Source organism: Lathyrus oleraceus, chromosome 7, assembly GCF_024323335.1.
Source record: "Lathyrus oleraceus cultivar Zhongwan6 chromosome 7, CAAS_Psat_ZW6_1.0, whole genome shotgun sequence".
Classification (NCBI taxonomy): Eukaryota; Viridiplantae; Streptophyta; class Magnoliopsida; order Fabales; family Fabaceae; genus Lathyrus; species Lathyrus oleraceus.
The window spans coordinates 525,165,743-525,180,736 of record NC_066585.1 but is presented as its reverse complement, the minus strand read 5'-3'; the positions used below and the strand labels follow the sequence as shown (position 1 = coordinate 525,180,736).

At 31.9% G+C, this 14,994-nt stretch overlaps 2 protein-coding genes across 3 annotated transcripts; both read right to left on the bottom strand.

Annotated features, from left to right (window-relative positions):
* Nucleotides 1-1,798: 1,798 nt before the first annotated feature.
* LOC127108478 (probable protein S-acyltransferase 16) lies at nucleotides 1,799-5,820 on the bottom strand. The gene is made up of 7 exons (XM_051045951.1): nucleotides 5,350-5,820; nucleotides 3,290-3,382; nucleotides 3,107-3,208; nucleotides 2,831-2,908; nucleotides 2,643-2,741; nucleotides 2,466-2,561; nucleotides 1,799-2,386 (listed from the first exon to the last, which is right to left on the bottom strand). Exons 1-7 carry the CDS (start codon nucleotides 5,641-5,643, stop codon nucleotides 2,273-2,275), a joined length of 876 nt encoding a protein of 291 aa, XP_050901908.1. The 5' UTR covers nucleotides 5,644-5,820; the 3' UTR covers nucleotides 1,799-2,272.
* A 4,018-nt stretch (nucleotides 5,821-9,838) lies between these two features.
* Nucleotides 9,839-14,086, bottom strand: LOC127108477 (isochorismate synthase, chloroplastic). 2 transcript variants are annotated; one of them, XM_051045950.1, is made up of 14 exons: nucleotides 13,829-14,086; nucleotides 13,203-13,609; nucleotides 12,511-12,628; nucleotides 12,273-12,389; nucleotides 12,020-12,166; nucleotides 11,807-11,881; nucleotides 11,514-11,582; nucleotides 11,231-11,349; nucleotides 11,053-11,110; nucleotides 10,862-10,972; nucleotides 10,681-10,765; nucleotides 10,520-10,617; nucleotides 10,316-10,422; nucleotides 9,839-10,170 (listed from the first exon to the last, which is right to left on the bottom strand). In XM_051045950.1, the coding sequence occupies exons 1-13, from the start codon at nucleotides 13,976-13,978 to the stop codon at nucleotides 10,318-10,320; spliced, it is 1,659 nt and encodes a 552-aa protein (XP_050901907.1). In that variant the 5' UTR covers nucleotides 13,979-14,086; the 3' UTR covers nucleotides 9,839-10,170; nucleotides 10,316-10,317. The 2 variants fall into 2 exon arrangements, with proteins under 2 accessions (XP_050901907.1, XP_050901906.1); XM_051045949.1 differs by having other exon boundaries at nucleotides 10,330-10,422.
* Between the last annotated feature and the right edge of the window lie 908 nt (nucleotides 14,087-14,994).

The window sequence follows — 14,994 nt, the reverse complement described above, 5'->3', positions numbered from 1 at the left end:
ATTTTGAGTACACTATGAAATGAAATGAATAAGGAGAAGGATGGAATGTCTGATGCTTTATATGAATCAAACACGTAAGGAACTTAACCTCCATAAAAAAAATATGAAACTTAACTTCTGTATATATTCTTCTATGTTCTGACCTAGGTCTGAGACTTGTCTTTATTTACATATTTGATGAGTCCGAAAGTTAAGTTTAAATTTTAGAAACATTATTAATTTTTTATTAGGATGCGTGAATACCACTGGAAATGTCAAAAATAATCCATCGTAAAAATTTTAGAAAAACATTGGGCCTTTAATATAATTTTGGTCCAATGGTAAAATTCATAAGCTGGTCCATAGTAACATGTTTTATTTGGATTGTTATTTGTTTCTAATAATAATAATATTTTTGGGGAAACTACTCTAACCTTCTCCGAAGCTGACTAAAATGCCATATATATATAATCTCTTTAAAGTACACGTAAAATCTATTATAATGACGCTTACATTCTCTTTAATTTTAAATATACACTAACTTTTATATATAATATATATATATATATATATATATATATATATATAATAATATATATATATATATATATATATATATATATAATATATATATATCTATATAATAATTATATAATATATATATATATATATATATATATATATATTATATATCTATATATATATATATATATATATATATATATATATATATATATATATACTATATATATATATATATATATATCAATATTTTTTTTTGTGACATTTAATGCGGTTATTTGCTTCCCACTAAAAACTTTTAATGAGAAGTTAGTATATATTTTTAAATTAAATTGATGTCGCTGTCATTTTGATAAACCCCAAGTGCAATTTACTTATACTTTTTATTAGCTTACAATACAATTTAAACTCAAAGATCTTTTCAACTTTTTTTATTAAATTCAAGGGTTCATTTTTTAAATTTCTTTTATAATTTTCTAAGTGTTTGATCTTAATGCTGAATTAATTCGAATTTAAAAGAATCAAACATTTCAAAATCACTTCAAAATTAATTTTACATCTTTAAAATTATTTTTTTCTATTCCAAAAGTCAAATCAAATATATGTTGTTGAAAGCACATTCTTAATAGTATATTTTTAATGATTTGATTTTTCAGTACTTTCTCCGTTTTATAATGACTGTCGTTTTAGGAAGAAAAAAATTGTTTCATTATCTCCTTTTAATATAAAATGATTGCTATGTTTCTAATTGCATCATTTAATCATTATTCTGAACTCTATTTCTAACATATTAATAAGACTAATTTAATAAAAAATGCAATGTCATATGATAATATTATTGTATTCTTTAATCCATGTATAAAATTTTTAAATGATATATTTTAAAACAAGAGAAGTACAAAAGGACGGATTGAGAAATTAACAAAAACACAATGAGCACAAGTTTCTATGTAGTACCAGTGGGCCTAAATTGAAGTAAAGAAGAGACCCACTAAAAAACAAAGTATCACCAACAGAATTTTTAAACACAACCCTTAGTAGCATTTTGCTCAGGATGACCACCATTATGATGCAATGTCACTTGACATTCCAACGGTGGTGGTTGAAGATTGGTTAGAAAACAAACATCATATACATTAGTAAATGATTATGTATGCATGAAGCAATTCAACGCATATGTCTCTTTCTAGTCAATTGTAATATTATGTAATGTATATTTTAGAACATTCATTGTGCTTATTGAGAATATGCTTGAATTGTAAACAATTTTGCATGTAAGAAGCAATCAAATACTACATGGCAACAAAACTGCAATTCAACTGTTATTATTTCATTCAATTTCAAGATACACAAAATACAATTCTAAAATACAACTTTTCACAATGGTTAAGCAATCCCTTGACAACTCCTTGATGAGCTGGTTTCTTTGTACATTAGGTTTATCAACAAGACTCTACAGCTGTAACCCCACATCATCCAAAACCTAACAAGACCGGAAGACGGGGGAGAAGAAACTTAATCTATGTCTAACAAATGGTTAAGCAAACAAGAAAGAAAAAATGTGTATGTTATCAATATCCATATGAGCATATACATTACACAATTGCCTCAGGTATATGCAGCAAACATCTCTTCAATACCTAAACTTCAGCTATTGAATTTGTGATGGCACTTCACCATTCATTTAGCATTGTCGTTACTCAATCATTCTTCTCAAGATATGTTAATATGGATATATTACCAAGAACCACTACAAAGCAGTGTGAAAACATCATTTGGATGTTGATGCGCCTTTTGTGAGATCATAGACTGTGCGGAACCTAAGTCCAGAACCTATATGGTTCGCCGTTGGCCACAGCCAGCTTAGGATATTTGGTCCCAAAACCTGAAACAAAATAAATCAGAAGCTCAAACAAACACATTGTGATAAAAGCAGCAGCAGCAGCATAATCATCAATACGTACAGATGTCAAATTCTCATACGGGCCAAGGTCATATGGATGTTTATAGATACTCCCACCCTTCTCTTGAAGCCACAAAGCTCTCACTCCTTCATAATACTGCCAACACAACTGCCTAGTTGAGAAATCCGAAATCAGTCTGGTCAAATAAAATAAAAGATTTTAGTTAAAAGTGTGTACCTCTATGGTGGTTTTGTTATGTAGGATGAGATAGATATGCCATCCTAAAAGAACACATAATGATATAGATAAGGGGGCCAGTAAGATCACAGAAACAACCTGCAAAAAATATTAATTTCATGAGAAAATCAAATTGCTAACATTCCTGAAGTGAAATAAATGCATTTTTTGTTTTCAGTAGAACATACATATACAGTTCTATAAGAGCCGCCATTGTTCTCGTCATCCGGTAAACCATCATAAGCTAGACTACCAACAAGTAAGACCTACAAAGTTAAACAATTTTGAATGAAAAAGATTGGCAATACAAGAACTATCAAATTAGCACTGCACCATGAAAAACCCCAAAAGGAAGAGAAACCTAAATAAGGCCGCGAATCTCATTCATGCAAATACAACTTGGTCGGAAATTCATAACTATTATAAAGCTTAACTCATGCAGATAATAAAATAAACAAACATACCATGGAGTAAATGCAGGCAATTGCAGCATATGTGACAAAAATGAAGAAGATCTTGTAGTTTGCATGACCGACGCAGTTATTTATCCAGATGCAATGGTGATCCTTACAACCAATAGACAACACTTTTTGTCATTATCCAAAATATCGAAGATAACCTTGATTGATGATTTAGATCATACATACCATTCGTAGAACACATCTTTTACAAACCCGGCAATGATGTGCACGGGGAGGCTTATAGTGAGAACACTTTTGACAAAATCGCAAATCTCCACCCTGCTTACAGTTCCAAAAATACATTACATTATAGTTAGTTTCATGATGTTTAAAATTGATATACAACCACATGTTTATTAGAATCACTGGAAGATCAGAAAGATATTTTTCCTTTTTTGCCACATGATTGGTTCAACAAAAAAGAATGCTACATTAAATAGCCATCTCTTTATAATATGATTGAATAGAGGACTAAAAATGATAGTTTTAATCAGCATAGTTGGAAATTAAAAGGAGATCGAGTAAAGTTACAGGACAAATCTTTGAGAGACCGGTATAAAAATTTGCGAATCGCAAAAAATAGCTGTTTATTCAAATTCTGCTACAATAAGTTGTATAAGATGAATAACTTAAAGCGATTGTGCCCCCAAACAACTAAAACTTAAGAAAAATGGAACCAGGAGCATTAAACTCGGACATAGGAATTATAATGCATGAGTTGTAAATAACCGAAAATAAAAAAAAAGCCCCTTCACAAAAAAATGAAAATCAGCATAAACCCTTCTTTTTTGTATCTCAGGCCTCAGCTTTTCATCCTTTTTGCTTAGGCAAAAAAGAAAATCGAAAGAATCTATGGACGTATTGGCTTAGAAATCTCAATCGGTAGGGTCCAAGTAGGCTATTATAGTGTATGTCTTATACCTACTTACTTTAATTAACAATAAAAATAAAATTGATTTAAATACAACTGCAACTCAACTGTAAAGCTATTCAAAGATCTTTCAAACCTAATCTAAAACATTACAAACAAAACAATTTAACTAATTTTAGGAGTTAAGGTCATAAATTCATCAGTGTTAATGAGTTAACTTAAGAGTTTGATAACTAAGTAAATGATATTGTGAATATGAATGAGTATTAGTAAAAACGAGTAGAACATATGAGCAGGCAGCAGGCACCATAACAAGCATTGGTTAACTAAAAAAACCACCATATCGGTTTATAAGAGAGAAACTACAAAATTTAATTCCTAGTCAAACCAACCATATTGAAATCATTTTCATTCCATTAGAGTAGTCATAGGTGATTAGGAATCTAACGAATTTCAGACAACAGAAGGCCATATACATAACCACATGACATACACCAACCTTTTTTCATTTACTACAAGCACAATAAAAAGAAGGTTAAACTTAATCTTTGCAATCAATAAAGGTGTTGCATTGCATTGCGGCCATTAGGCACCACCTAAAACCCCATTGTGTTGTGTTTTTTGGTAGCCGCAAAAACCTCTAATTATCCTGAACTCATAGCAGCTACCTCTATTTGGATTAGCTCCTATAGAAACCTTGAATTATCCTCAACTCATAGCAGCTACCTTTTTTTGGATTAGCTATAACTATGTTTTTAATTTTGTACTTTCTTCTACTTTCAAGTTTTTATATATGCATGGTGATATACATTTCGGTAACCTTCAACGTAACAGCCATACTGCTATCTATACCGCAACAACATTTTGTGAGTTGGCAGCAATTCTGTGGCTGCGACATTAAGGTTTTCATCATTGTTCGGAAACGTGTTGAACCAAGAAGTGTGTGCGCGTCAGTAGTAATCGACCACAATTTTTTCTAGACAATATTCAACATCAAGGTTTTCTGCCCAAACCTTGATCAAGACAGCATTATTAGTTTCCTGATACTATGTCTAAAATCTATAGTGAAGCTAAAGCAAGAACAGAAAAAAAAAAAGTCACTTTTTTAAGCTCATTATGAAAAAATTCAGCTCAAACTTCTACACCAAGAAATTCCAACTTACAAATTATTTTCTAACTAAAAAACAATGTACTTAATTGATATCTATTAATCAATGATAACCAATTAATCATTAAAAGTCATAAAAAAATAATAACTAATTAATATGCCATTAACACATAATCATTTATTAAATCCCAATTTCAAAACAAGAACCACAAGAGCAAGACAGGAATAATAAAAACGCAAAAAATTAAATTTTTATCAAACTGTTACCTTGCGTTTGATCTCATGGAGAGGGGTTGTGTTATCTTCGATATCAGGCGTGTACGTAGCCGGAACCCGACCCGGATCCGTGGAAATAGCTGCCCGGTAAGAAAAGAGAGACATGATAGCGATGGCGGTGAAAACGGAGGCGTTAGCGATTCCAGGGGAAGAGAAAAGGCCAAGCCATCGATCAATGAAGACAAAAACGGTGGAGAAGTAAATGTAAGCGATTGCGGAAACGACGACGGTTACGGGAAACGAGAACGCGAAGCGCTGTTGTTGCTGCTTCGCTTTCTCGGCCATTTCGCCGGCGGTATCAAAACGACGGCGTTTGGGGGAATGGGAAGGAAGGGAAGGTTGTTGGTGGTGGGTGGTGGTGCTTGCTGAGTTTGTAATTTAATTTCTAACAAACAATTGAATTAAATTTAGGCAATGTTTTCTTTGATTTTACTCTATTGAAATTTCTTGAAATTCTTTGGTTGATGCAATGGAAATTTATTTATATTTATATTATTAGTAAGTATAATAGTTCTCTTACATTGCAGTTGACATTAAGAAATTTTCTTTTGGGGTAAAATATATTTTTATTTATTTATTTATTTATTTAAATTTCAGTTCAGAATTTTTAATTAAATTGAAATAAATTCTTTACCATCTCCAATAAGTGTTCTAAGATAATAAAAAATTGATTTAATTGATTATCTATTTAAAAAAAAAATACTTACACTGTTACATTAAAAATGAATAAAAAGGATTTATCATGAAAACTGAGTGGGTTCACCTAATCATAATTTAGATTGTGGGAGATTAATGAAATAGTAGCATTCAACATAAATTAATTATATAATTAAAATTTTAAAACTTATAATATTAAATATTAAATCACCAAAATTATGTTAATAGGGTAAACATGTCTTAAGATTAATAAATATAAAGGTAACTTATTATTTTTCCTTCATTCAAATTATTTTTTAATGTAATTTTATGTTATTGTGTTATGCTTGTGTAATTTGAAGGTGTTATTAACAAAAATATGTATTTTGTTTATGTAAGTGTTCAAAAAGGACCTTAAAATGCATATTAGCAAAACATTCTAAAAATACTAATGGCACGCCTTTGAAGTTTGATCAAAGTATTGGAACAACTTTTAACTCGCAAAGGATTTTCCATCCAATACTAGGGAAACCTAGGCTCCCAAACTCAGTATACATCACCTTTGTGTAATCCTTATACTTTTTCACATTATTGAAAAGGGGAATCGGTTCTGATCTGTCAAAAAATTCATTTATACCCGATGGTCTTTTCCTATCCTTTTGACACAATAGAAAGAAGAAGAAATTTTGTCATTGATGGTTTTATGCCTAAACCTTACGAAATAACCTAAAACTATTTTTGACAGAATTTGAATACTTTTGTGATGGATTTCTAACATCTCTAAATATATTTTTATTGTAATGTGATTAATGGAAAGTATCTTTAAACCTAGACATGGTAACAATACCTATGCCTAAAAGCACTCGCCCGAACCTGCCCCGAGTTGGACAAAGAAAATCCACTTTAATTGGGTTCAAGTTGGGATTTAGATTTTCCCAATTTCAAGATAGGTATGGGACGGCTAATAGGGACACTAACACCCACCATAACCTAACCTCAAACCCGCCCCGTTGATGATTTGGAATATTTGATTTTGATAATTTAGAATGATAATTTATTTAATGATACATTGACATTTGGTTTGTATTCTATTATTTAAAATATATGTTTGAATTTTTTAAAATTATTTTAATTTATTATTTCTAATGTTTGTTAAAGTTCACGATATATTATGAATTTATGGAAATGAATTATTTAAAATTGAAAAAAATTATGCAGGTGTGGTGATGGGATGGGGTGTGGATACCTGAACCCGTTTGAAGTAGGGTTTTAGTTCAGTTATTTATCCTCATTTCGATTTAGGGAGGGAAACGAATATTTAACTAGGGTTTAGTTTGGATATAGGGAAGGTAAAGTTTGTTCCACGAAGGAACACGAATTAATCGGAGGTTCTGAATCGAATCGGTGAACTTGAGTTTCTGATAAGGTGAGATAGGGGTTGACCTGCAAGGTTAACACTCCAACGCTCAAGTCAGTATGAGAATACGACGAGTGAATGAATTTTGAATTTGAATTGTACTTTGAAAACGGTGTGCATTCTATTTATGTAGTAAAAAGGTTATAACAGCTTGTTGATCTTCAAGCGTAGGATGTGGGGATCCATTGGATAGATCATGGATATTGATTGCATGGGCTCTAACCCGGGAAATCACTCATTCTTTACGATTTACTTGATGGATAAATGCATTCTTCAGACAGCTACTATTGGGCCTCCTGACTGGCCCAAAACAGTTTCCCTCAAGCCCTTACCATTGCCTTGTAGGGTGAGGGTATTGTTGTATTTGTCTTTTTCTGTCGTTCGTAGCCAAACTTGAGTTGAAAATTAAGTTGTGGCGATGTTGTCATTGGGAACTCGAGCCTTAAATGCGCCCCATGCTTTAGATGTCTTTTCGTATGTTTTATTATAATGACCTTTGGAAACTAAAGTACTTGGGTGTTTTTCTGAGGTGATCTAGAACGTCGAAAGTGTTTATCATCTTTCTTTTGGTAAGACATTGTGCGATCCTTGTGGAGTCAGTTATACAGTTTCTTAAGGCACTAACTTTCCTCTTTTCATCATATGTATTTCCACAACATACTATTTTCTCAATATGGAACTGGTGCCCACCATGAATCAAAAATCAAAAGAAGATACTTTTGTCTTCTAGGTTGATCCCAAAATTTTAGCAACTTCTTCTAGATTTTCTCGAGAAGGTAGCCTCGAAAGAGTTTTCCTTAACATGGGTCCTTCTTATGACTGGGGTGATTGATCCCTGGGGAAGATAAAAAGATTTTTAGTGAGTATGATAAGTGTACTATTTTTTTTTATGAGTGCACTTTTTCGATCCTAGGGGTGTGCTTGCCCTTCAACTGTTTTAAAATAGAGGTTTTGAACCATCTGATGATTTCCCCCTTCCAATTGGATCCTATGAGTTAGGCATATTTCAAAGTCTTCTAGTATTTGTGTGACTATCAGGGAGGAAATTCATCTTTATCACTTTTCTTCCATCTTTTCAGGGTACAACATAACTCAACGAATCACGTGCAGGGTCAAAGCTTTATTACATTTGCATATGTTACTAATTATTTTGAAGTGTTCTAATGGTATGAACATTACATGTAATGCCTTTTACGTTTCAATAATTGTTATATGTAGATTCAATGAAGAGAGAAGCAATAATTCACCGAATGAAGAGAGGGGTTTGAGTTATCCCAGAGATACTTCATTTTGTTTATCCGAAAGGATTCTTTAATCGAAAAAGGGTTTCTTATTCCAAACTTCTATAATTTTGTGTCAGCACACTCTTGGTAGATCTTATCCCGAGAAATGTTGAGGGGTGTATACTTACCATACCAGTTGTGGGTCCTGGGTCAAATTCTTCCCTTTGTCGGTTGGATTCCTTCTTAGATGTACGCCAACTTACATTTGCAGTCACTTGGTTGTCTCCTCGGGAAATAGGTTTTTCTTTCTGATTTATAAAGGTTTGTGCCCTGTTCAACATCTCTTTCAGACCATGGGCTTTAATGCGCCCTAATGTTTCCGAGAAGGAGCTATCGTGCTTCAAACCGAGGTTTTTGTCTTGCTGAGGATGCTTCTGGAAAGCTCATTCATGTGAAGGAAACCAAGGTTTTGGATAAAAGGTGATTTTGTTTTAATAGTTCAAGCTTTTTCAAAGAATATTGTAATGCCTTGCCAACTAAGAAATAGGTGGATTAACGGTAAAAAAATACCACTGCAAATATGTCATTCGTTGTCACTCAGATTTATAGGAAAAACAATACTTCTATGATTTTTTTTTCTAACTTAGGTTGCACTTCGTCTTCTCTAACATTTTTTAACTCCATTCCTTTTGGCAATCAGAAGTAATTTTGTAAAGAATAGATTTGATTTGACTTTTTTTATATTTATTTTTTTAGATGGTCTAATCCCCTCTTCTTTTTGTGTATCATCTTTTTCGTTTCTAATATATTGCCTCTATTTTTAAAAAAAAAAAGTTTCAATATAACATTAACTATTATTTTTGTTAATATTATTTTTAATTATTTAATGTATATAGAGAAATAGATTGAATGAGATGATAAATTATTAGTATTGTATAAAAAATATAAGTTTAATTACAATTTTGGCATCTCTATTTTTTTTATAGTTTTGGTCTCCTGTTTTAAAAACTACAATTTTGATCTCTTTTAAAATTGAGTTGAATTTTAATTTTTTTTTTGGAACTAAAATCCAATATAAAAATTTAAAATAGGGACCAAAACAAAAAATAATTAAAAAAATAGGAGATTAAAGTTATAATTAAGTAAAAAATAAATAATTATATCAAAAGGATCATTTATTGTAAAAACTCTAACAAACTTATAATAAGGGAAATTTCGGAATACTAATACATCAAATAGGTAAATTTAGTACACTGCATATTATTTCAATATGTATGAAATTATCAAATAAAACTTATAATAAGAAGGTTATCTAATATAATACAACATATATTATGGACTTGAATCTTGTTAAATGAGACACAAATTTACTCCAAAACCTCCTCCCTCTAGGTAATATGTATGCAATTCATCGTCTTTATTGAGATAAGACTTGATTGTTGTTATCCCGAATACACGTCATTTATCGGTTGATGGAACTCATTTACAATCTACTTTTTGTCTCAGAGGCAAGTCCAGTTTGAGCAACTTAGTGAACTACAAAACAAGTAAAAAATATGTTCAGAATAAAATCAGTGTTGTGAATCGCAGATAGTAGAAAATAACAGTATGTTCAAATTTCGCTATCTGCGCCATTTGACAACATTGTCGAAAAATGTAAGTGAAGTAACAAATGAGATACATTCAGAAACACACTTGAGATGTCTTGAGTTCTAACTCATCCCACTCCAAATATGGATTGCTTCCTTCCACTATTCCTGTTCCAGCATATATCAAAGCACCTAACTCCTACATACAAAAATTCGATCATGTTGCGATTCATCGTAAAAAGAGTCTATAGCTCGAAACATGAATCGTTTAGGTCTACGGTCGGTCTATAGCTAACCTTTTCCACCAGTGCTGACCTTATGCCAACCGCGAACTCGCTTTCTCCTCCTCCAAACCAACCAACCGGCCCAGCATACATTCCTCGATCAAACACTTCTGCACGCCGTGTTTGACAGTAAGAACGGTTTACCAAAGCAAATAGAATCGAAATGGATGTACCTGTTTCTGCAATTAAAAGCTGTGCTTCTTCTGTTGGAAATCCACAAACTGCGGGACTCGGGTGAAGTGATGACAAAATTTCGAACTAGAAAAATAAAAATGAAAAACTTAGTTATATGGTGTGAATTAAATCGAGTTATTTCATTCGTAAAGACTGAAAAGTTCGAGCCTCTTTGGTTACCTCATCCTCTTCACTTCTTAACCTGCCAGTTAATCGAGCAAATAAATGTTGAATCCTCGGTAGTTTTCTGATCACTTTCTTCGGCTTGATTATAACCTTTTCGCAGACTGCCTGTGTCGATAAAGAATTCATCCTCGCGTTAACCTTAGAAGCTCTAAATTGATTGTCAGAAGATGCAAGAGTAAACATACCTCCAATTTTCTTCTTATGGATTCTCTTACTATAGTAAATTCAATGTCGTCCTTCGGACTGTATGACCGATGTCAAACAGAAAACTGTTAGAGAAAGCACAAGCATCGGGGACACTCTATTGCAAGTCAAACAATGAGAAAAAGTTTTTTGATTCGAGTCCTAAGCGACAAGGTAAACCTGGTAAGTAAGTCAAGTTCGATCTGATGGTCTAGTGTTAGTGACGATCCTCTAGCACGGGTTCCGGCCAAAGCCTCACTAGTGATATGGAACCGTTTTCTGTGAAATAGTTGCTCTGGCTATTCATCAAGTTCATAAAAATTAAAATGGAAACATAGGAGAAATTTCACATGATATTTTAAATTTTGTCGAAATTTCAGCATATGTTGAAATAGTATGCGATAAAAATAAGATAAGGGTCTGAATATGTAAATCTTGCTAGTCGCATACACGGCATACTTACTGTGTTTCCTATAAATGCGGGTGCATTAGGCGGCTGAAAGAAAAACTGATAAGCATTTTCACCTTCACCCTACAATAGTTTTGATTGAGACATAAGAAACCTGCTACTACGGCCCTATTTCGATAAACAACTTCATTAAGCGCTTCTAGCATAAGCGGTAATCATGCAAGTGCTTACATATATAATGTTTCTATAACAATAGATAAAATAAAGTTCAACTGTTTTTTTCATATCAGCTATATAAGTTGTTTTCATAAGATATACTGAAGAGCTTATGGAAATAAGTTGAATACCTTTAAGCAAGCTAACCACGTTAGAGGATCAATATTAGTAGTCGGTACTACTCTAGTGCTCCGAGCTAGCACCACCTGAGTTTCCAATATGGGAGAAGAAATTGAGCTTTAAAATGGATTCTTGCAACACAAGGAACATACAAAAACAGCAAAGAAAAGGAGCACAGAAAATATTTGGACAAAAGGAAACGACGCGATTGAGATGTAGTCGACCTTGGTCAAAGAGGAATCGTTTCGCTCTATCATCTGCAGAGCTCTATTGACACCAAGATCCCAATCTACTTTACTAGGAATGTTATGGCTGCTTAATATCAATGTCGGAGGAGCTTGCTTAGGAAACTTCACAATGGAAGAAGAAATCTGCAGCACAAAGATCGATTTTTCATCATAGAACCATAAATACACTCGATCAAAATCAATTTTTTTCACTGCAGAACCACGCAAACAAGAATCTATCTACACTTACTTTGCAAAGTGTTTCTTGAAGATCCGTGATAGCGTTTTCCCATGACCAAGAAAGAGCATTATCCCAAGCAATAGTAGTGGTGAGCATCGATCCTCCTTCAAGCTCATTAAATTCAACCTGTCAATTTTTTTTCCGGCTAGGTATCTCTGGCTGTCAATGCTATAAATACTACTAACACAGTAACATACTCGGAATAGCAAATTAGTGATTTTTTTTTGAAAGAACACAATGTATGCACCTGAGGAATCATGAAGTAGAAAGAACCAAAGTCCAGCCACTCTGATGACACCTTAGCTTTCGCATTGAAACGGATAGCTCCATATGCGCGAATCAAAGGACATCTCTCAGAAAGAAATCTTCAAAAGTAAAAAAATTTCAAAGCTAAAATCAAATTGTAGATGTGACTGGCATATAAGGCAATGTGCAGAAGATTTTAACTGTACAACAACAACGACTAAGCCTTATCCCACTAACTGTGGTCGGCTATATGGATCAATTTTCACCATAATATTCTATCCAGAACCATATTTCTATCTAAATCGTTAATCTCAAAATCTTTCTTAATAACTTCTCTTATAGTTTTTCTAGGTCTTCCTCTGCCTCTAATTATTTAACTTCTCTCCATCTAATCTACTCTACTTACTACAAAATCCACATGTCTTCTTTCTCTCTACATGTACAAACTATGTACAAACTACCTCTTCTGTCTACATGCACAAGCCACCTCTTCTGTCTACATGCACGTTAAGTCTATTTTTCACCCTCTTTTCTATTATAGGTTCTATCTAACACTGTCTCTAATATTGTCATTTCGAATCTTATCTTGACTTACCTAATCCTACCTATGTTAGCTTTGCTGGCAAAGTAAAACTTTGTCGAATCTCTATGACATGGATCAACTACGAAATTTTAACAGTAAAGTCAAATTACCTCCTTATAGATATCCAATCCCAGTAGGAAAAGGCGTGTGGTTGAGAAAAGAAAACCGCAGAACCAACACCAGCAACACTGATCAAGTTTCCACCGCAAGATTTCTGTTCCCTACCAGAAAAATAGCATCTAGGAAGCAGAAGATGACTTTGCGAATGAAGCCAATCAATAGCTTCAACTCGCTCTTCAATAGGAACCTCCACTCTCATTATGCCAGATGATGTACAAAATGGAGAGTCTTCTTTCAGCTCCGAAATGGCCATTTTGAGACTGTACATAGCCATTGCAGCTGATGATACCGAATCCAGTCTCCGCGTTTCTATAGTCCTAACAGACTCTCTTGTTCTTTCGCCATTTTCTCCTACACAACCATTCATTGAAAGGTAGCATCCCTTACACATTGGTCTCTGAGTGAACAAATCAAAAACATACCAAAGATTTGGCTATTCAGATTTTCAAAGTAAAATTCCAATTCACATTTCTCAAACACAAATAGCACCTTAAAGTTAGCAGCAAAAATAGTATAAAATTACAATATTGTTGTTGCATTGCATCAGCGCATATAAACTGTTTTCTAAATGATAAAAAGAAAGGAACAAAAAGTAATAGTAGTTTGCATAACATACACGATGGCTGTAGATAAAATACAAAGATTGTTGATGATGCTGTCTTTGTCTATGTTGTTGTCTGTTTGAAACATGTCGTTCAAGGATGTTACAGCAATTTGAGTTGCTGATAAAGTTTGAGAGCCACTTGTGAGTAGTGGCGGTTGCCATGAGTTTATGCTCGAGGGAAGAACATGAAGGAGAAGGAAAATGGTGAAGCTGTGTTGTGTTGCTGTTGTTGTTTCAAAGTGATATGGTTTGGTGGGTCCATATTGGTGTTTGCTCTTGATATGTAAATAGGCTGTCACATTATTTTTCAAGTTCACATTGTCTTTTTTATGTTAATTATTTTGATTTTTGAAGAGTATTTATTTATTTTTAAAACATTTTTTATTAATTTAATGTATAAGAGTATTAGTAAAAAATATAAAAATATTTTTCATAAAAAATATTAATTTATATTTGAATCAATAGCTTACCTTTATCTAATTCAAGTTGAATTGTGAAATAAATTATATACTAATTGTTTGAAAATGAAAAGATCAAATTTGAGTCATTTTTTTAATTGATTATTCCAATTCTTGAAGAGTGTGCATTTAGGTAATTAATTTAATTTTGAAATCTATTTTTTAAAATTAATTTAGCCTAGAAATTATTATTAAAAATCTATGTGAAATATAAATATTAATGTAATTATTATTAATAATAACTTTAATTTTTGTTTTTATAAATTATAGGATTAATGCAAAAAAAATTAATATTAACATTTTTTTAGTGAAATCGCTAATAAAAAGGAAGGTGTGAAATAAATTATAGGTTAAATGAGACAAAAATATCTCAAAAGATATAAGAAACAAAAGAGTATTTGTTTTAAAAAAAAAAACAAAAATTTCATGAAGGAAGAAAATTACACATAAAAATAATTAATAAATGTTTATATATATAATATATATATATTATTATATATAATATATATATATTATATATTATATATATTATATATATAAAAGTCAAATATTTTTAATAATAGAAAAGATTTGATAGTAAAATATCTCAATGATAATTATTAGTTGGATTAAACGAATGCGGATTATTTTTCATAATACATTTTTGAAGAAAAAAAATATTTATATTATTTATTTATTTATTGTGAATAGATGTCGTCAATAACAAACTAAAATATGATC

Coding starts and splice junctions, on each gene's coding strand:
- LOC127108478 (XM_051045951.1), bottom strand. CDS start 5,643: ATGGCCGAGAAAGCGAAGCAGCAACAACAGCGCTTCGCGTTCTCGTTT. Junction 3,209..3,289: donor AAAGATGTGTTCTACGAATG/GTATGTATGATC, acceptor ATTGGTTGTAAG/GATCACCATTGCATCTGGAT. Junction 2,909..3,106: donor TTGCCTGCATTTACTCCATG/GTATGTTTGTTT, acceptor TTAACTTTGTAG/GTCTTACTTGTTGGTAGTCT.
- LOC127108477 (XM_051045949.1), bottom strand. CDS start 13,978: ATGGCAACCGCCACTACTCACAAGTGGCTCTCAAACTTTATCAGCAAC. Junction 12,390..12,510: donor TCTACTTCATGATTCCTCAG/GTGCATACATTG, acceptor AAAAATTGACAG/GTTGAATTTAATGAGCTTGA. Junction 11,882..12,019: donor ACGATTCCTCTTTGACCAAG/GTCGACTACATC, acceptor TTGGAAACTCAG/GTGGTGCTAGCTCGGAGCAC.